We start from the raw sequence: 19,041 nt of genomic DNA, 5'->3' as shown, positions 1-19,041 counted from the left end.
TAGAAAGCATATTTATATTTTATTTACAGAATAAATATTACCAGTACAGAAGGTAATATTACTGAAATTAAATTCATTCATGTCCTCCATGAGGACAACATAAAAGTAGCTACCACTGATACCCACTTAGTACGTTATATCAACCCTGAGACCAATATTATTATGTTTTAAAAGTGAGGAAACTGGCCGGTCTTGGTGGCTCACGCCTGTAATCCCAGCACTTTGGGAGGCCGAGGTGGGCGGATCACTTGAGGTCAGGAGTTCAAGACCAACCTGGCCAACATGGTGAAACCCCATCTCTACCAAAAATACAAAAATTAGCTGGGCGTGGTGGTGGGCACCTGTAATCCGAGCTACTCGGGAGGCTGAGGCAGGAGAATCACTTGAACCCTGGAGGCAGAGGTTGCAGTGAGCCAAGATCTCTCCACTGTACTCCAGCCCAGGGGACAGAGGCTATCTCAAAAAAAACAAAAAGAAAGAAAAAAGTGAGGAATCTAAGATTCAAAGAAATTAGATAATTTGCCAAAGCCCCCTACATAAGCTACAAAGTGGCTGAACTGAGATTTGAATTTATATCTATATTTAGGTTTGTCTGAGTCTCTCCTCTACCCACACTTTTTTCCCCTTACAAAATAAACATTTCTTGGATTTTACATTTATGCTCATCACAACTTGGGAAAAAGCTGTAAGACAGACTTGGAGTGACAACAAAGGAGATTTGGGGCTGTGTGGAGGGGCACTTAGGTAATCATATCATTACTTTTTTTTTTTTGAGATGGAGTCTCGCTCTGTTGCCAGGCTGGAGTGCAGTGGCACCATCTCGGCTCACTGCAACCTCCGCCTCCCTGGTTCTGAAGTGATTCTCCTGCCTCACCCTCCTGAGTAGCTGGGACTACAGGTGCCCGCCACCACACCTGGCTAATTTTTGGTATTTTTAGTAGAGACAGGGTTTCACCATGTTAGCCAGGATGGTCTTGATCTCCTGCCCTTGTGATCCACCCGCCTCGGCCTCCCAAAGTGCTGGGATTACAGGCGTGAGTCACGGCGCCCAGCCCCATCTCATTACTTTCTTTTTTTCTTTTGAGACGGAGTCTCACTCTGTCACCCAGGCTGGAGTGCAGTGGGGTAATCTCGGCTCACTGCAAACTCCGCCTCCCAGGTTAAAGCGATTCTCTCGCCTCAGCCTCCCGAGTAGCTGGGACTACAGGTGTGTGCCACTACGCCCGGCTAATTTTTTGTATTTTTTTTAACAGAGACGGGGTTTCACCATGTTAGTCAGGATGGTCTCGATCTCCTGACCTTGTGATCCACCCACCTCCGCCTCCCAAAGTGCTGGGGTTACAGGCGTGAGTCACCACACCCGGCCCATCTTATTACTTTCAATGTTCATTTCAATGCTGATGGAAGATCAATCTCAGGGTGAACATTATGTAATGGATGCATCAAGGGGAATGGGGAAAAGATATTTTTGACTGGCTGTATTTTACAAGTATACCTTCCTATCCAAATTATTAAATTATTCTTCAAATGAGACCATATGCCTTGACAAGATGCTGTTTTCTAGAACAATCTCTCTCTTTTTAAGTATACATTTTAATAAAAGATACATCCCTTAAGACACGCATTCAAGAAACATTAACTGAGATCCTACTATGTGCCAGATACAAAAATAAATGCCTTCAAGAGGCACATGTTATGGTAGAAACCCTCTGTAAAAACATCTGTTGGGGCGGGTGCAGTGGCTCACACCTGTAATCCCAGCACTTTGGGAGGCTAAGGCGGGAGGATCACCTGAAGTCAGGAGTTCAAGACCAGCCTGGCCTGGTAACATGGTGAAACCCCATTTCGCTAAAAATACAAAAGTTAGCCGGGCATGGTGGCAAGCACCTGTAATCCCAGCTACTTGGGAGGCTGAGGCAGGAGAATCGCTTGAATCCGGAAGGCAGAGTTTGCAGTAGCTGAGATCACGCCATTGCACTCCAGCCTGGGCAACAGAGTGAGACCCCATCTCCAATAAATAAATAAATAAATAATAAATCTGCCAGGACTGCATGCAAAGTGTTAGGATAAAAAGGGATACATGATACAAGAGGAACCTGCTGGAATGTTGCTTAAACAGCTGTTGTTGCTGTTTTCAGTACTATTTACTGCAGTGTATATGTACGTATGTATATATTCATATACAAAGTTTAAACATGATTTTTTTTACTGGAAAATAACTTCATTAACACTGTGGCTCCCTTATTTTTCCTTTTAACACTTCTACTTTCACACACTGTGTTATATAATCTTCAAAATCACCCTGTGAGGTAGCCATTTCAAGCACTGTTTTAAGTGAGTTAATATATGTAAATCACCTGGGATAGATAGTGCCTGGCAGTAAGTGCTTGAAAAGCGGTCTTGGTGGTGGTTTTTACACAGGAAGAAAAGTCCAAGTCCAAAGAGGGGGTGACCCGCACACCATCTCAGGCAGGTGGGGAGCGAGTGGCAGACAGAGATAGGAGCCTTACTCCTTTCTCTAAGCCCTGTGCTCTTTTCACAAGCACCCTGCTCCACAAGTTGCCCCAACCACCACAGGGAGGTGCTTCCTCCTAGGAGTTTCTCGCTGGGGTTGCCCCACCTCCCAGCAGTTAGGCTCTACGATGCTGCAATCAACCAGAGTCCCGACCCATGCAAGAGCCCCACCCTTGCTGCAGCCAGGGACTCCAATCCTTGCCTAATGCTAAAACACAGACATCAGATTCTTGTCATCTCATGTTTGAAAGGCTGTCTCTCTTATCCCACTTATTATTCTTAAATGACTGCTGTAATAAAAACAGACTTTGAAGGCGAGGCGCGGTGGCTCACGCCTGTAATCCCAGCACTTTGGGAGGCCACGGTGGACGGATCATGAGGTCAGGAGATTGAGATCATCCTGGCTAACACGGTGAAACTCCGTCTCTACTAAAAAAATACAGGGGGAGGAGGGAGGGATAGCATTGGGAGATATACCTAATGCTAGATGACGAGTTAGTGGGTGCAGCGCACCAGCATTGCACATGTATACATATGTAACTAACCTGCACATTGTGCACACGTACCCTAAAACTCAAAGTATAATAATAATAAATAAAAAAAAATACAAAAAAAAAATTAGCTGGGCGTGGTGGCGGGCGCCTGTAGTCCCAGCTACTCGGGAAGCTGAGGCAGGAGAATGCCATGAACCCGGGAGGCAGAGCTTGCAGTGAGCCGAGTTTGCGCCACTGCACTCCAGCCTGGGCGACAGAGCGAGACTCCGTCTCAAAAAAAAAAAAAATAATAATAATAATAAAAATAAATAAATAAAAGAAACAGACTTTGAGCACAACAATCAAGAAGAAAAACTGAGCAAATTAGTAGTAATAATTTTTAAAAAGTACAGGAATTAACATTTGCTGAGCTCTTACTATGTATCAGCAATTAAACACTTTACATAAATTTCGTTTAATCTCAATGACACTTTGAGGTAGATGCCATTATCATCTCCACTTTACAGGTAAGGAAAATGAGGCACTCAGAGGCTAAGTAACTTGTCTAATGTCACCCAGTCAGCAGGTGGTGAAGCTGGGATTTAAAGTCAAGCTCTTAGCTACCACATAATGCAGATGCTTTGGTTCTATCATCATACGGATATCACCAAAGAGAGCCTGACATTGGACAGGTGCTCAGTAAGTGCTTCATTCACGAATGAGTAGAGTGAATGCCCCAAGCTCAGAGAGAGAAGGATGTGTCATCCCAGGTCTTTCCTGTATCTCCCAGCTCTTCACCTGCTGCTGCCCTGGCATCATACTGTTCCCTCTTTCACTCTCTTTTAGCAGGAGACTACAAAATTGAGCGAGATGCAGAGTGAGACTCCAAGGAACTGATCCTGCATGACCCTGTTCTGCAAAAGGAGGCCCTCACATTTCACATTTCAGGTGACCCACTGCCAACAAAATCAGGCACAAGCCACTTCACCTGAACTGTCCTCCTCCTGGGGGCAGAGTCTACAAAGCAAGAGATCTCAACCTTTTTCAGCCCTTAAACCATTCAGGCAAAAATGAAAGACCCCAACATCCCACCATCTTACCCTTCCATCCATTACCATGCCCCCAAATCTCCCTAAAACTAAAGAGAAAAAGAATACTTGCAAAGCAGGTTATCAAATCACGCTACAAATACAAACATCCACTCAAATCTGCATACGCTATGTACTCTGGGCTGGGAGCTGGAGGATCCTATGTGCCTTGTGTGGAACTCCGCACAGGACAAAGACTGAAAAGTATTCGTTTTCTTCCCATCTCCCATGCTCACAGAGAAGAAAGAGAAACCTAACCAACTCCATAAACTGCGACAAGGGCAAGAACAGACAAGTGCCTCACAAAGAAAGGGCTGTCAGAGAGCAGAGAAAGGACTGATCCATCCTGGCAGGCAGTGAAAACCGAGCTTAACGGATGAAAAGGGTTTATAAATTAGAGAGAGGGAAGGGTATTCCAGGCAAAGGAAATAGTTTGAGCAAAACCACAGTATCAGGAAATGTCCTGCCAGCTGCTGAAGTAGAGACAGCACGGTGCAAAATGGAGAGATGGAGCTGCCTGTGAAAGGCCTGACTTAATGCTACCATGTATATTTGGCGGCAGAAACTGCTTTTATTTCAGAGGCAAGGAAAGGCACAGAATACATGGTGGGCATTTGCCACTTTTGTTCCATTTGTCCATCATCAGACCCGACCCTCCCATTAGCACCCTGATCTTCCTTTGGAGAATCCCCATTGGGCAGTCCTCATGTGAGGGAAGGTTTCCTGCCAGTCAGCTCTGATTAATGCATCCTCCTACCAGGAGTGCAACCCTTGAGGGAATGACCCAGGAAAGCAGAGACAATATACAGATCATGAAGGCGGAGGAGTACTAAGCAGGAGTCTCCTTGGTTCTGGCCCATTTTCCAAATTGGCTCTCCAGCTTTTCTAGTCACTTCAAGAACCACCCTTCTAACAAATCCTTTTCTGTTCAAGCTAGATAGAAGCGGTTTCTGCTGCTTATCACCAAGAATCCTGACTGATAAAGAACACACTGAAGCAAGGAGGCACCTGACCAAAACCCTGTTTGAGGAAGATAACGAACAGCACAGTTATCAAGAGTGTGGTCTACACAAAACCCAGACACTCGAGCACCAGCACTGGTCAAGCCCTTCAAAATGGCTGTTCACTCAGCCTGGAACACAGCTGCTCTCTCCTTCCACCCCTTTAAGACCTCAGCTTATCCCTGAGAAGGCTTCTCTGATCCTGCCCCCTCCACTAGTTAGGTGTTCCTGTTGGACAACATCCCAGACCTTCCACATTCAGATCTTTGGGGGTATACCCTGGGAGTTCATAGACACATTCAAGTTTGAGAACCTCTGTCCTATGCAGTACTCTGACACACATATTCCTAGAGCATGCCAAATTATTCCCAACTTTGTCTAAATCTATCTAAATAAACACCATGCCTGCTCCTTTACCTTCTAAAATCCTATTTACTCACCTTTCACAATTCAGCCCAAATGCCAAAGTCCTTGTGAAGATTTTTCTAATTCCCTTCCTCAGTCCTCCAAAGATTTAGAGTTGTTCCTGTTATAGCCTCTGTTGTATTTTCCCATGTATTATGACTGGATGTTTACATGTTAGCTCCCTGAAAGCAGAGGCCATTTCATTCAACTCTAACACCTTCTAGCGCTGTGCTATGAATACAGTGGATACTCATTCACATTGAAATGCAGCAAGGATTTTTTAAAAACAACTTTTGACCAGAGAAGGGGCTCCTAGACAGACAGGCTTCCTGAATCAAGGCATCTCCCACCTCATTTTCATAGGACAGCGAAGAATATGGAATCCCACATCAGAAAATCCAAGTTCATTCCCCGTCATCAGCATAGGAAGCATTGGCAAATCATCTAATTTCTCTGTCTCAGTGCCTTTATCTATGTCCGTGGAAAATGGGCATAAAAATCAAGCCTTGGCCAGGCGCAGTGGCTCACACCTGTAATCGCAGCACTTTGGGAGGCCAAGGCAGGTGGATCACGAGGTAAGGAGTTCAAGACCAGCATGGCCAACATGTTGAAACCTCATCTTTACTAAAAATACAAAAATTAGCCTGGCATAGTGGCACACACCTGTAATCCCAGCTACTCGGGATTACAGGAGACAGGAGAATTGCTTGAACCCAGGAGGCAGAGGTCGCAGTGAGCAGAGATTGCGCCACTGCACCCTAGCCTGGGCGACAGAGCAGGACTCTTGTGGGGGTTGGGGGTGGGGGTGGAAATCAAGCCTCAATTTTATAGCACTTATTAGGAAGACAAATGTATCAGGAGGACTTGGGTAAAGTGTAAGGCCTCACAGGAATGTTAGCACTTGGGAAGAAGCATGATTTCCTTTCACAGCTGTGGGATGGAGAGGGCTTAAGCTGGGCAGACACCAGGTTAGCAAAGCAGTTCCATATCTGGTTCAGCAGCTCGAAATTTCATCACTGTTCCAAACCAGATCCTGAACCCAACAGACCTGTTCCACAGGGCCATGTGGAGGAGCAAGCTTGTAAGGGACATTTAGATACATATCCATTAGCAATTCTCAAGGCCTGAGATATGCAGAAATTTTCTAGTTTGCAAGCCCTTCGATAGTTTAGGATTCATTTCTAAACAAAGTTCCCCAGGGAGCCTTACCTTAAGGCACAGGCTCTGGGATTCTGCTACTTTAAAAAATTCCATCATGTCAACAAAGTTTAACCCTTGATTTTGTGGTCACTTGCACCACACTCTGTGACTGCTCCTCTGTGTCCCACTACCACACCTACAAAAGCCATTTCAAAAGGAAAAAAATAAACATTTCCAAACATATTCTAAAAACAGGTCCCCTAGTCCTACATCAATGTGCAAACTGAAGTTCATTCAGTTCCTCATTCATTTTTAAATAGAGCCAAAAGAGGTTAGGTCCTGTCCTCTTCCTTTTTTGTACCTTAGCTACGTCATAGGTGCTGCAAGAACTAAGTGAGCTAAGGTACCCAACCCCCACCTTACAGAGGAAATTAAGGCTCAGAAAGTACCCTAGGACCCAGGGGAAGTCACTTTAAGTGTCCAGCATAGAGCAGACATTTTTTCTTAATTTAAAAAATATATATACATATACATATATATGTGTGTGTGTGTGTGTGTGTGTGTATATATATATATATGTTTTTTTTTTTTTTTTGAGACAGGGTCTCGCTCTGTTGACGAGGCTGAAGTGCAGTGGTGTGATCTTGACTCACTGTATCTTCAGCCTCTTAGGCTCAAGTGATCCTCCCACCTCAGCCTCCCAAGTAGTTGGGACTACAGGCTGGTGCCACCAAGCCTGGCTAATTTTTGTATATATATATTTTTTTTACAGAAATGGGGTCTCAGTATGTTGTCCAGGTATGTTGCCCAGGCTAGTCTCAAACTCCTGGGCTCAAGGGATCCTCTCATCTTGGCCTCCCAAAGTGCTAGGATTACAGGTATGAGCTACTGCGCCTGGACAGACACTTCTTGATAAACACATGTTGAATAAATAGCTTCAAAGCACACCACACCACCTGGTATTTGCAACTTAGAAGCCTGCTTACATCAGACAGGGCATGGGACAGAGGAAAAACACATGGGTTCTGAAGTTGCACATGTTGGATTTAGGCCACTGTTCCATCACTTACAAGCTACGTGATCTATGCCTCAGTTTCTTCACCTGCAGCATACCACAGAATTGAAGAAAAGATTGCATGCAAAAACGCATTATGAGACGAATGTAGGTTAAGGCATGGAACGGTGCCTGGCACCCAAGGCCATACACATTCTGTGAGAACAAGGAACTTGTTTATTTGCCAGCACTGAACCTGGAGCCCAGTACAAAACAGGCCTACATAAAGTTTTGAACTGCATAGTGGGTGCTGCCTACACAGTGATTTCAAAACCTGGTGAATGATCAAAAAGTAGAGGTGACTACGGAAACAATCAATAACTAATAAAGAACAGGATGAGTCACGTTCACTTAGAGAACATCAATGCATCTCAATGTATCTATCTGGGATCAAGATGAAATGGTCTTGTATTCATTATCAAATAAAGTCATGTGTCACTTGACAACAGGGTTCATTCTGAGAAATGTGTCATTAGGCAACTGCTTCATTGTGCAAACATCACAGAGTATACTTACACACACCTAGATGGTATGGCAATAGCTCCATTATAATCTTTTTTTTTTTTTTTGAGACGGACGTCTCGCTCTGGTGTCCCAGCTAGAATACAGTGGTGCGATTTCAGCTCACTGCAACCTCCACCTCCTGGATTCAAGCGATTCTCCTGCCTCAGCCTCCCAAGTAGCTGGGATTACAGGCTCATGCCACCACGCCCGGCTAATTTTTTGTATTTTTTAGTCGAGACAGGGTTTCACCATGTTAGCCAGGATGGTCTTGATCTCCTGACCTCATGATTCACCCGGCTCGGCCTCCCCAAGTGCTGGGATTATAGGCATGAGCCACTGTGACTGGCCCCTCTTATGTTTTACCTAACTGGATTCTTGCGACAACTATGTCGGAGACAGCACCACCCTGGCTTTGATCCAACAATCCCACTTCTGGTAACCGCTCCTGCCTCTAGACTTGCACATGTGTGAAAGGAAGAATTTACAAAGCTATTCGCAGCATTGTTTTTAATAGCAGAAGACTGAAAATACCTTCAGATGTCCATCAAAAAAGGACTGGATGAATAAATTACAGGGCATCATCAAATGGAAAACCATGCAGCAGTGAAAAAGTCTGGGATGATCTATAAGATACATTGGTAAGCAGAAAGGAAAAGGCAAGGCACAGAAGAACAGGGCTTATAGCATGCTACCTTTTTCAGTCAAAAAGGAAAGCAAAGCAAAAACTAAAATCAATATTTGTTATTAGCTTCTTTTGTAATAACAAATACATCTTGAAGCAGGTAAAAGAAACTAAAAATTTAATTACTTGTGAGGGAGCGGTGGGACTACGCAGATAGTGGGTAGGGCCGGGAGCAAGACTTTTCATAGTACCTTTTTATGTATTTTATTTTGATTCATATGAATGTACTATCTTTTAAAAAAATAAAAATATTTCCAAGTTGTAATTCCCAATCACCATAGTAATTTGCAGCACTGGAAATGTTTTTAAAATGAAAAGGCTACAGCTGATAGTGTGTTACCCAGCTCAACTTGAAGACTCCTCTTTGGAAGATACACGCCCATGAACAAACTCCCAAGTGACTTGTTCACAAGTATTCAGAACAGTGCTTATGTTAAGAAAAAACTGCAAATGATGAAAATGTTCAACAGGTACACAGGTATGCAAGGGTTTGCCTATTCAGATGGATCACATTAGATTATATGGCTATTACACCTCAACTACTTCAACATACAGCAATCCCTATGTGAAAACACTGTGATATGTACGCAGATAAGCAATGTTCAGACAAGAATCCAGAAGGATACGGACAATTTGATATTTGCAAAGTTCTAATTGAATAAAACTGCTTGAGAATTTCCTTTTTTTAATTACAAATTTGAGGAGTGAAATGATCTAGTTGAGAAAGAAGCAAAAATATATATTTTTTAAAATGCCAAAATATGAACTGAATATGAGAGCTACATAAAAGCCTATCCAATGAGAGGCAAGCAGCATTCAAGAACATTAGGCCAAAGGCCTGGGTGTGAATGTGGGGAATGTTTGTCAAGGGCGAGGCCAAATAGACAGAGGAGGGAGAAGAAACCCAAAGGAACTCTAGTGTCATGATCTGAGCAACCTCCAAAAACATATCCCAGGAAATGTAACTGGATGAGACCAGGAGACAAAAATGGGTGGAAAATAAATAAGCTGTGGACAACAGCAGCTCTTTCAACCCAAACGTTAGCAACCCTCATATATACTCCAGTGTCAAAACATAACTTATGTCTTTAAAAAGGTACAAAAGGGATGAAAAGCAGATCTGTGCTTCATCTCACTGAGCAGTTTTTCCAAAGCATCCCTCCCTGGAGAAATGTGAAGTCAGTTTCCACTCTTCTCCCACCTCTACCTCCTAGGGGTGTGCTGACCACAACCATCCCCAACACTCACTCCTAGCTCAGCCAGTTGGCCACTCCAACTTTCCCAATGGTGTGAACACCCAGACTGAACTTGAGGTGCTTTCCTTCCCTCATTAGACACACCTTTACAGACTGCCTATTCAGTGCCAGGTACTGCATGCAGGATACTCTGCCAAAGATGAAACTGGGTGTCTGCAGAGAGAAGCAAGCAGAGGCCCAAATCAGTGCCATGGAAAGGCTCAGGTACTGGAAGTTCCTCTGCAGGCTCAGGTGACAAGGAGGCTGATGGCAGGGGGACTGCATGAATTCAGGTATCAGACACAGCTCTCCAGAGCCCCAACAAGTTGGGACAGTGACTGTCGGCCCAGTCACATCAAGGCACGTTGTCATGGAATTCAGAACATAAAGACAGGATCCCAAAAGCTTCCAGAGAAGAAAACAGGTCACACACAAAGGATCAAGAATGGAAATGGCATCAGATTTCTCTACTAGAAGCAAGAAGATAATCAGATAATGCCTTCAAAATTCTGACATAAAATTCTGTCCAACCTAAAATTCTAAACTCAGCCAAACTACCAAAGTGGAATGAGGTTGGTATAAAGATGTTTTTAGACAGGCAAGGCCTCAAAGAGTTACCTAAATGTACTCTTTCTCAGGAAGCCACTGGAGGATGTGGTCCACTAAAATAAGTGAGTAAAAATCAAGAACTGGGAAAGAAGAGCTTCAACATTGCCCCCAAGGGTGATGGTTAGGGGTTGTCCCAAGATAAGTGAAGGGAGAGCAGACCTAAACCATAGCCATCAGATGGGACAGGAAAGAAAGGAATTGACCACCACATTGCAAGTTTCCGTCACAAAGATTTAGGGCAAATTAGTTACAGGAACATAGAAACTAAGCATGTGGGCCGGGCGTGGTGGCTCACGTCTGTAATCCCAGCACTTTGGGAGGCCGAGTCGGGTGGATCACAAGGTCAGGAGTTCAAGACCAGCCTGGCCAAGATGGTGAAACCCCGTCTCTACTAAAAATACAAAAAATTAGCTGGGTGTGGAGGTGGGTGCCTATAATCCCAGCTACTTGGGAGGCTGAGGCAGAGAACTGCCTGAACCCAGGAGGCAGAGGCTGCAGTGAGCTGAGACCGCGCCACTGCACTTCAGCCTGGGCGACAGAGTGAGACTCCGTCTCAAAAAAAAAAAAAAAAAGAAAAAAAGAAACTAAGCATGTGAATAAATGGGACTATTTATTATAAGCTCTTGGAAAACATAAACAACAAAAAATGTAGAAGATCTACCCAAGAGAAATGAACATATATGTCCACACAGCAACTTGTAAACAAGTTTGTAGCAGCTTCATTCATAATGTAGCCAGAGTGGAAACGGCCCAAATGTCCACCAACTGAAGAGTAGATAAAACAGAATGCGGTGTGTCCATGCAATGGAACACTACACTGCAACATGATGAACCTAAGCAATATTATGCTACCTGTCTGATTCCATTTATGAGTTGTCCAGAACAGGCAAACTCATCAAGACAGAAAGTAGATCAGCTCATTGAAAAAATTATTCTACTTTCTCCAAAGAGAACTACTTGCTTCCACCTGCCCATCTCCCACTCACCCCTGCTTCCTTTCTGCCTTGGATTCCCTCATCTGACTGTTCTGGCAAGGTTTGGCCTCCTAATACCAAGTCCCACGACTCCTTGCATGGCCTTGTCATCCTTGTTGTTCTCTGTGGCATTGTCTCCACCATCTGCAGACTACTCCTTGAAAAGCTAACACTTTCCTAAACTCGAATCTCCCAGTTCTCTCCTCTTGACTCAACAGTGACTCTCTTCAATCTCCATCCCAGTTTTACCTTCTCCTAAGTATCTACATCTCATTTCCTACTGGATGACCCCCAGGCACCCCAATTTCAGCACAATTAAGATAAATTTTCATCATTTCCCCTAACCAGCTCTTTCTGCTGACTCCTAACTCCCCCAGTGCTCCAGGCTCAAAGTCTTAATGGGATCTTAGAATTCTCCCTCTGCTCTGCCTTCAGGGACAAGCCTTCAGTGAGGACATGTCCTGTCACATCCCCAACACTCACTCCTTGCTCACCCAGTTGACCACTCCAACCTTCCCAATGGTGTGAACACTCAGACCGAACTTGAGGTGCTTTCCTTTCCTCATCAGACACACCTTTACAGAACACCTAGTCAGTGCCAGGTACTACAGGGTACTCTGTCAAACTGGGTTTCTGCAGGGAGAAGCAAGCAGAGGCCCAAGTCAGTGCCATGGAAAGGTATTTGAATGAGGGCCACTTCCCATCCAAATTTGTCACCCTTCATCACCTCACACCTGGATGGCTACAGTTTCCTAATTGGCCTCCCTGCCTCCAGTCTTCCTTGCCTATCACCACAGTTCAATTTTCTTTTCTTTCTCTTTTATTTTTTTGAGACAAGGTTTTGCTCTGTCACCTAGGCTGGAGTACAGTGGCACAATCTGGGTTCACTGCAACCTCCGCCTCCCAGGTTCAAGCGATTCTCCTGCCTCAGCTTCCCAGGTAGCTGGGGTTACAGGTGCCCGCCACCATGCCCGGCTAATTTTTGTATCTTTAGTAGAAATGGGGTTTCACCATGTTGGCCAAGCTGGTCTTGAACTCCTGACCTCGGGTGATCCACCCTCCTCGGCCTACCAAAATGCTAGGATTACAGGCATGAGCCACTGAGCCCAGCCCACAATTCAATTTTCTTAAAAACCCATGATTAATATGTCACCCCCTACTTGAAAATCTTCAACAATTCCCTATCTTCCATAAAACACCTTGCATCTACAGTACAATTTAGCTCCACCTCACCTCGCAGACCTCATCTTCTACTGTTTCCTCACACACACTATATTCCAAGAAATCTCTAGTAAACTTTCATTTCCAAAGGCAGCTTGTTCTAACTCCTCCCACATACTTGTCAGGCTGCTCCTGCCACCCATCTATTTGGACCCAGCAAAAAGGTCACCTCCATGACTGTTCCTTTCCTGATCCCAGTGGAAGAGGATCCCACCTTGCTGCCCTTCCAGAAGACCTGGTGTGTAATGGCACATGAGACCCTTTCTCAAAATAGAGATATATAACACAAAATGAAATGGTAGACTTACTCTATTATGGGAAACCTGGGGGCCTGGGACAACAGGACGTTCTGCAGTAGTACAAGACCCCAGAGATCAACTAGCACACATGCTTTATTGGGTGCCTATAGTATTTTTTTTTTTTTAAATGAGCCAACATATAAAAATCTGGGTATTTCTTTCTTTTTTTCTTTTTTTTTTTTTTTTGAGACAGAGTCTTGCTCTTGTTGCCCAGGCTGGAGTGCAATGGCGCGATCTCGGCTCACTGCAACCTCTGCCTCCCGGGTTCAAGCAATTCTCCTGCCTTAGCCTCCTGAGTAGCTGGGATTACAGGCATGCGCCACCACGCCCGGCTAATTTTGTATTTTTAGTAGAGACGGGGTTTCTCCATGTTGGTCAGGCTGGTCTCGAACTCCCAACCTCAGGTGATCCACCCGCCTCGGCCTCCCAAAGTGCTGGGATTATAGGTGTGAGCCACCGTGTCCAGCATTTTTTTTTTTTTAGACGGAGTCTCATTCTGTTGCCTAGGCTGGAGTGCAGTGGCATGATCTCAGCTTACTGCAACCTCTGCCTCCCAGGTTCAAGTGATTCTCCTGTCTCTGCCTCCTGGGTAGCTGGGACTATAGGTGTGTACCACCATGCCCGGCTAATTTTTGTATTTTTAGTAGAGATGGGGTTTCACCATATTGGCTAGGCTGGTCTTGAACTCCTGACCTCAGGTGATCCGCCCACCTCGGCCTCCCAAAGTGCTGGGATTACAGGCATGAGCCACCGTGCCCGGCCAAAAATCTGGGTATTTCAAATAAAAATCCAGACTTCAGCATCTCTTGAAAAACAGACACTGATACCTCTCTTCCAAGAAGCCTCCCTGGACTTCCGAATCTAAGTAGGCTAGCCCAGTCACACTCTATAATATGGCCCAATTTTATTTTGCTCACAGTGCCCTGCCTAAACTGTTCATTTATTTTACTCAACTTGTATTTCCTCCATCAAGAATGTAAGCTTCCTGAGAGAGAAGACACATGATCTGTCTCGCTCAAGTTATCCTTTGTCCATCATGAATACTTAGAAGCCATTCAAGAGATGTGTTGAATGAGTAAATGAATGTGGCCTCCCTGAGCCCATATCCTTGAAGGGTACCAATGGACTGGAACACAGCAGACATTGTGGAATGAATGGATCCTTGCCTGCCTGCACCTCCTGGAGGCTCTCTAGGTTGCATCCACCCCTTATCCCCACCATACACATACAAAGGAAGTAAATGTACTCACCCTGCCTGCCTCTCCCCTTCCTCACCTGACCGGCTCCTAGAAGCATCCAGGCTGGCTATTTCCTTGATCTAATCCAACTCCAAACCATGTCCAAGACAATTAGTATCCTGCCCAGCCCAAGATCACTGGATCACTCAGGCATTCCACAAATATTTAATGGGCACTCTCACTGTGCCAGGCACTGTTCTAGGTTCAAAGAATTCAGTGGGAATGAAACGAAGGTCTCTGCCTCAAGGAGCTAACATTCAGTAATGGGAACACAGGGGTGAGAATCAAGGGATAATTTTATCTTCAGACCACTGACCTTCAGCGTGCCCAACTCTTTTTGTCCTCCAAGGCCCAGGTCAAGAGCCACCTCTTTGGTGTGGTCTTCCTGCTAAGCCAGCCTTTACCAAGCTACCCTCACTGCTGACTTTTACTTGTTGTGCTGTGCAATTTTAAGCTGTTCCATACTGGCACTAGAGTTTCTCATCTCAAGCTCCATGAAGCCATAAAATTCTATGCTATCTTTCATGATTCCTTACAGCTCAGAAACCACAGCCAGCACTTGAATACTTGTTGATCAACTGAAGACATGGAACCACTTTTCCCAAACCTGGCCCCTAGGTCTCCTGTGACACAACAGCCACACCTCTTCCTTGTGCGGAATATAACTATTTTGAGAAAAAGCCTTATGCACTGTTATAAACCAGGTCTTCTGGAAGGACAGAGAAGTGGAATCTTCTTCCACTGGGATCAAACCTAATGGACCTATGAAGCCACTGAACCACTGTGGTAGTTTCCAGAGGGTGGTAGTTTCCATTTTATTCAGAAATCTGTGGGGATAAAGACAGTATTAACCACTAGGTAATTTAAACTCATTACAAATTAAGACAGGGTTGGGTACAGTGGCTCATGCCAGTAATCCCAGCACTTTGGGAGGCCAAGACAGGAGGACTGCATGTGCCTGGAAGTTTAAGACTAGCCTGGGCAACACAGTGAGACTGGCTCTACCATATATTTATAAATTAGCTAGGTGTGGTGGCACATGCCTTAGTCCTAACTACTCGGGAAGCTGAGCTGGGAGGATTGCTTAAGCCCAAGAGTTCAAGGCTGCAGTGAGCTATGATTGTGCCACTGCACTCCAGCCTGGGCAACAGCCAGACACTGTCTCTAAAAAAAATTAGGTGGCTCGGCCAGGCACGGTGGCTCGGCCAGGTACAGTGGCTCATGCCTGTAATCTCAGCACTTTAGGAGGCCAAGGTGGGCGGATCACCTGAGGTTGGGAGTTGGAGACCAGCCCGACCAACATGGAGAAACCCTGTCTCTACTAAAAATACAAAATTAGCTGGGCGTGGTGGCGCATGCCTGTAATCCCAGCTACTCGGGAGGCTGAGACAGGAGAATCGCCTGAACTCGGGAGGTGGAGGTTGCGGTGAGCCGAGATCGCGCCATTGCACTCCAGCCTGGGCAACAATAGCGAAACTCCGTCTCAAAAAAAAAAAAAAAAATTTAGGTGGCTCACACCTGTAATCCTAGCACTTTGGGAGGCCGAGGCAGGAGGATCGTTTGAGCCTAAGAGTTTGTGCCTGGCAACATAGTGAGACGTCATCTCTACGAAATTCAAAAAATTTGCTGGGTGTGGTGGCATGCGTCTGTGGTCCCAGCCTCCCGGCTGAGGTGGGAGGATTGCTTGAGCCCAGAAGGTCAAGGCTGCAGTGAGCTGTGATTGTGCCACTGCATTCCAGCCTGGGTGACAGAATGAGACCCTGTCTCAAAAAATAACTAAATAAATAAAAATTTAAATTTAAAAATCAGATAAACAAAATAAGACAAATAGGAATTGATCATGGAATAGGAATGCAAAATGCACATGAATTTCTTTCTGTGCCCTTGCAGGTAGGCAGCTATAGATATACAGTACTTTCTACTGGCTGTGTAATCTTCAGTAAATTAATGAACCGCCCTGGGCCTCACTTTCAGGATCTGTGAGAGGGAGATGACAAGTATAACAGTTCTCTCTACCTGACAGGGTTGTTAGGAAGATTGAGAACATTAACGTGTATAACTGTTTAACACCGTCTGGCACAGAAGTTCTCAAAACATGTTAGCTGCCCTTGCTATGTTCCCAACCCCCACCTACCCCATCCCCCATTTGTTAACCCATTTCTGTATTTAGAAGCACTTAGCAAAGAGTCTGTGGTTAGAACTGGGGCTTCAATTAAGGGTCTTATCACACTGCCCACATGATCAAAATGGAAATCAAGGACAAACCAAGGGGAGAAATATTACAAAAGCAAAATGGGAAAATGGCAAACAGATCCTTTTCAATTAGCTGCTGCATTTATCTCTTCCCCCAAAAGAGAATCTTCTGCTGCTTCTGTTTCTTCATCTGCACAACGGGGATGTAGCCATCATACATGCCTGCAAGGCTGTAGTGAGATCCTGGACAGGAAAGCATTCTGAAAACTGAAAAGTACAATGCACCTGTGTTTCTGCCTAAGCTCTCTAAGGTGAGTGGCCTTAGATAAGTCAACATCTCCTGGCCTCGGCTTCTTTAATTACCGTATTAAAATAGAGGTAATAAGAGTATCTCACAGGATTGTTGTGAGGAAGAAGTGAAATAATACAAAGCATTTTGGGGCCTAAACATAAGAGTGCAACTATCCAGTTAATAAGATTACTAGCCTAGTCAACTGGACTCTTTCTTGAAAGGAGGGGTATAAAAAAACCAATACTGGCCGAGGAACTGCAAGAACTAGGCTCTAACCAGCTGGGTGACCTTGAGCAAGCCGCTGACCCTCTCCAAATCGTGGTTCCCGTGGTCGCAAAATTAGTATTTTAAGAGTGGATCCCTGGGCTCCTACCAGCTCTTCCATTCCGCTGTTAAGGCGCTGGAACAAAGGCCACCCGCTCCCCAGCCCGTACCCGAGGGGCCACAACTCAAAATTCCTTCTGCTCAATTCCCCTTGCAGCATGACAGCAGGAGCGCCCGGGTCTCCATCCCGGAGAGATGTGTCCACACTCCGCCGCCACTGCTCTCTTCATCAGCAACTTGCTCCTGCAGTCGCTGCCCAAAGTTTCGCGGAGCACCCGGCGACCTGGCCGTCGGTCAATCCTGAGAAGCCCAGGGATTCGGGGCGCGGAGACTGGGGGCTGGGCCCCGGGAATCCCAAAGACGCCCCCGCGGCCAGGAAGGGAGTGACAGGTGCGACGCGCGGTCGCGGGCGGCGGGAGAGCGGACCACGGAAACCGCGTGTGGGCGCGCGAGGGAGGCGGCGGCCACGCGCTCTCCTTAGGCCGCTCCCTGAGACGCCCCCGCGACGTCCCTGGCCCCGCGCTCTGGAACCCGCGACCCTCGCGCCGCTTTCGGCCCCGCGGCGCCCCAGATCCCACGGCCTCCCGGAGCGGCGCAGCTGGGTCGGGCTCACGCTCGCAGCGCCGGAAGGGTTGAGGACCGCCGGGGGCACCGTGCGCACGGGGTTCTTCCCGCGCGAGCCGGGGCTGTCGGGGGGTGGGCGCACGCGCACCCGGGCGCGCCGCCGTAACCCCTTCCTCCCCGCGCGGCCCCCGCACTCCCACCCACCCACCACTCACCGTCGATGTCTCCCAGGGTCAGCTCGTCGCCCAGCTCCGTGAGGGTCTCCATGGTCTCCAGACCGCCCAGCTCGCCGCTCTCGTCCATCGCCCGGCTCAGCGCAGAAGCCCCCCTGCCGTCCCGCTCAGGGAGACGCGGGGGCGGTGCCGTCGCCACCGCCCATGACACCCGACAACCCCCGCCCGGCACCGCCTCACCGACGGGTGCCACCCGCCGCCATGTTTGCGTTGCGCCCGGGCGCCGCACCGAAAGGGCGGGGCGGGATTCCCCCGCCCCAGCCCGCGCCCCCTGCGGCCCCGCCTCCAGGCCGCGCGCCCCCCTGTTTGTTGTCAATGGGACCAGGCTCATCTCAGCCAATGGGCGAGCGAAGCGGTGCGTGGGGTGATGGCGCGTCATCGATCAGCAGCTCAGATTTGCATAGTGAGGTCCCTCCCCCCGCGGCCTCGGAGCGAATGCCTGGAGTAGCCGTCCGGTCATCATCTTAACCTTCTCCGCCTTGTTTAAAGGAGCCGCTGCCTTCTCCGTTGGATCTGCGCCACACGCAAGTCCGTCCACTGGCCTGGGAGTGAAGGGTTAACAGGCCACCCTCCACCTGCGACCGCTGGCCGCCTCCAGCCCTGGCTGGGAGCACATTACGTCATCTTCCCAGCTGCCTACCCCCGCCCTGCCCGCCTGAGAAAGCCAGCGGAGTCAAACCTGGACCCCAGCGCTCGGGACGGGAGTCCGGGTCATCCAAGTCCCGCTTCTCCCAGCCTCCTTACAAAGGCGGGCACGGAGGCTTGACAAGGTTGCAGATTGTCCCAGGGCGGTCAGGATTTTACGTCTTCTGCTTTGCACCCGCCGTGACCTCGCGCTTACTCCAGTGGTCCTCAATCTCTGGCACCTCGGAACCACTGAGGACCTGAAAACCACGCCAGTGCCCAGGCCCACCGACGGCCTCCTGAGAGGGGGGCCCCGGGCACGAGTTTTTTGAAAAAGTTCCACCGGGATTCTGAAGTGCAGCCCACCCACTCCT

General features: G+C 47.1%; 1 protein-coding gene across 10 annotated transcripts in view; it reads right to left on the bottom strand.

The window, feature by feature from the left end:
• The window catches only part of SREBF2 (sterol regulatory element binding transcription factor 2), a 74,009-nt gene extending 55,666 nt beyond the window's left edge, over positions 1–18,343 (bottom strand). For 8 of the 10 annotated variants that reach the window (XR_010156031.1, XR_010156030.1, XR_010156033.1 and 5 more), the window contains exon 1: positions 18,026–18,343. Coding sequence is in view for 1 of the 10 variants with exons in the window: in XM_016939288.3 (XP_016794777.3) it covers positions 18,026–18,113 (88 nt within the window). In the remaining 9 variants the exon portion in view is untranslated. Of the gene's footprint in view, positions 1–17,356; positions 17,791–18,025 lie in introns of those variants that run through there. The other 2 variants (XM_016939288.3, XM_009438501.5) reach the window with 2 other exon arrangements.
• Positions 18,344–19,041: the final 698 nt, after the last annotated feature.

Source organism: Pan troglodytes, chromosome 23, assembly GCF_028858775.2.
Source record: "Pan troglodytes isolate AG18354 chromosome 23, NHGRI_mPanTro3-v2.0_pri, whole genome shotgun sequence".
Lineage (NCBI taxonomy): Eukaryota > Metazoa > Chordata > Mammalia > Primates > Hominidae > Pan > Pan troglodytes.
This window is presented reverse-complemented; position numbering and strand designations above follow the sequence as displayed.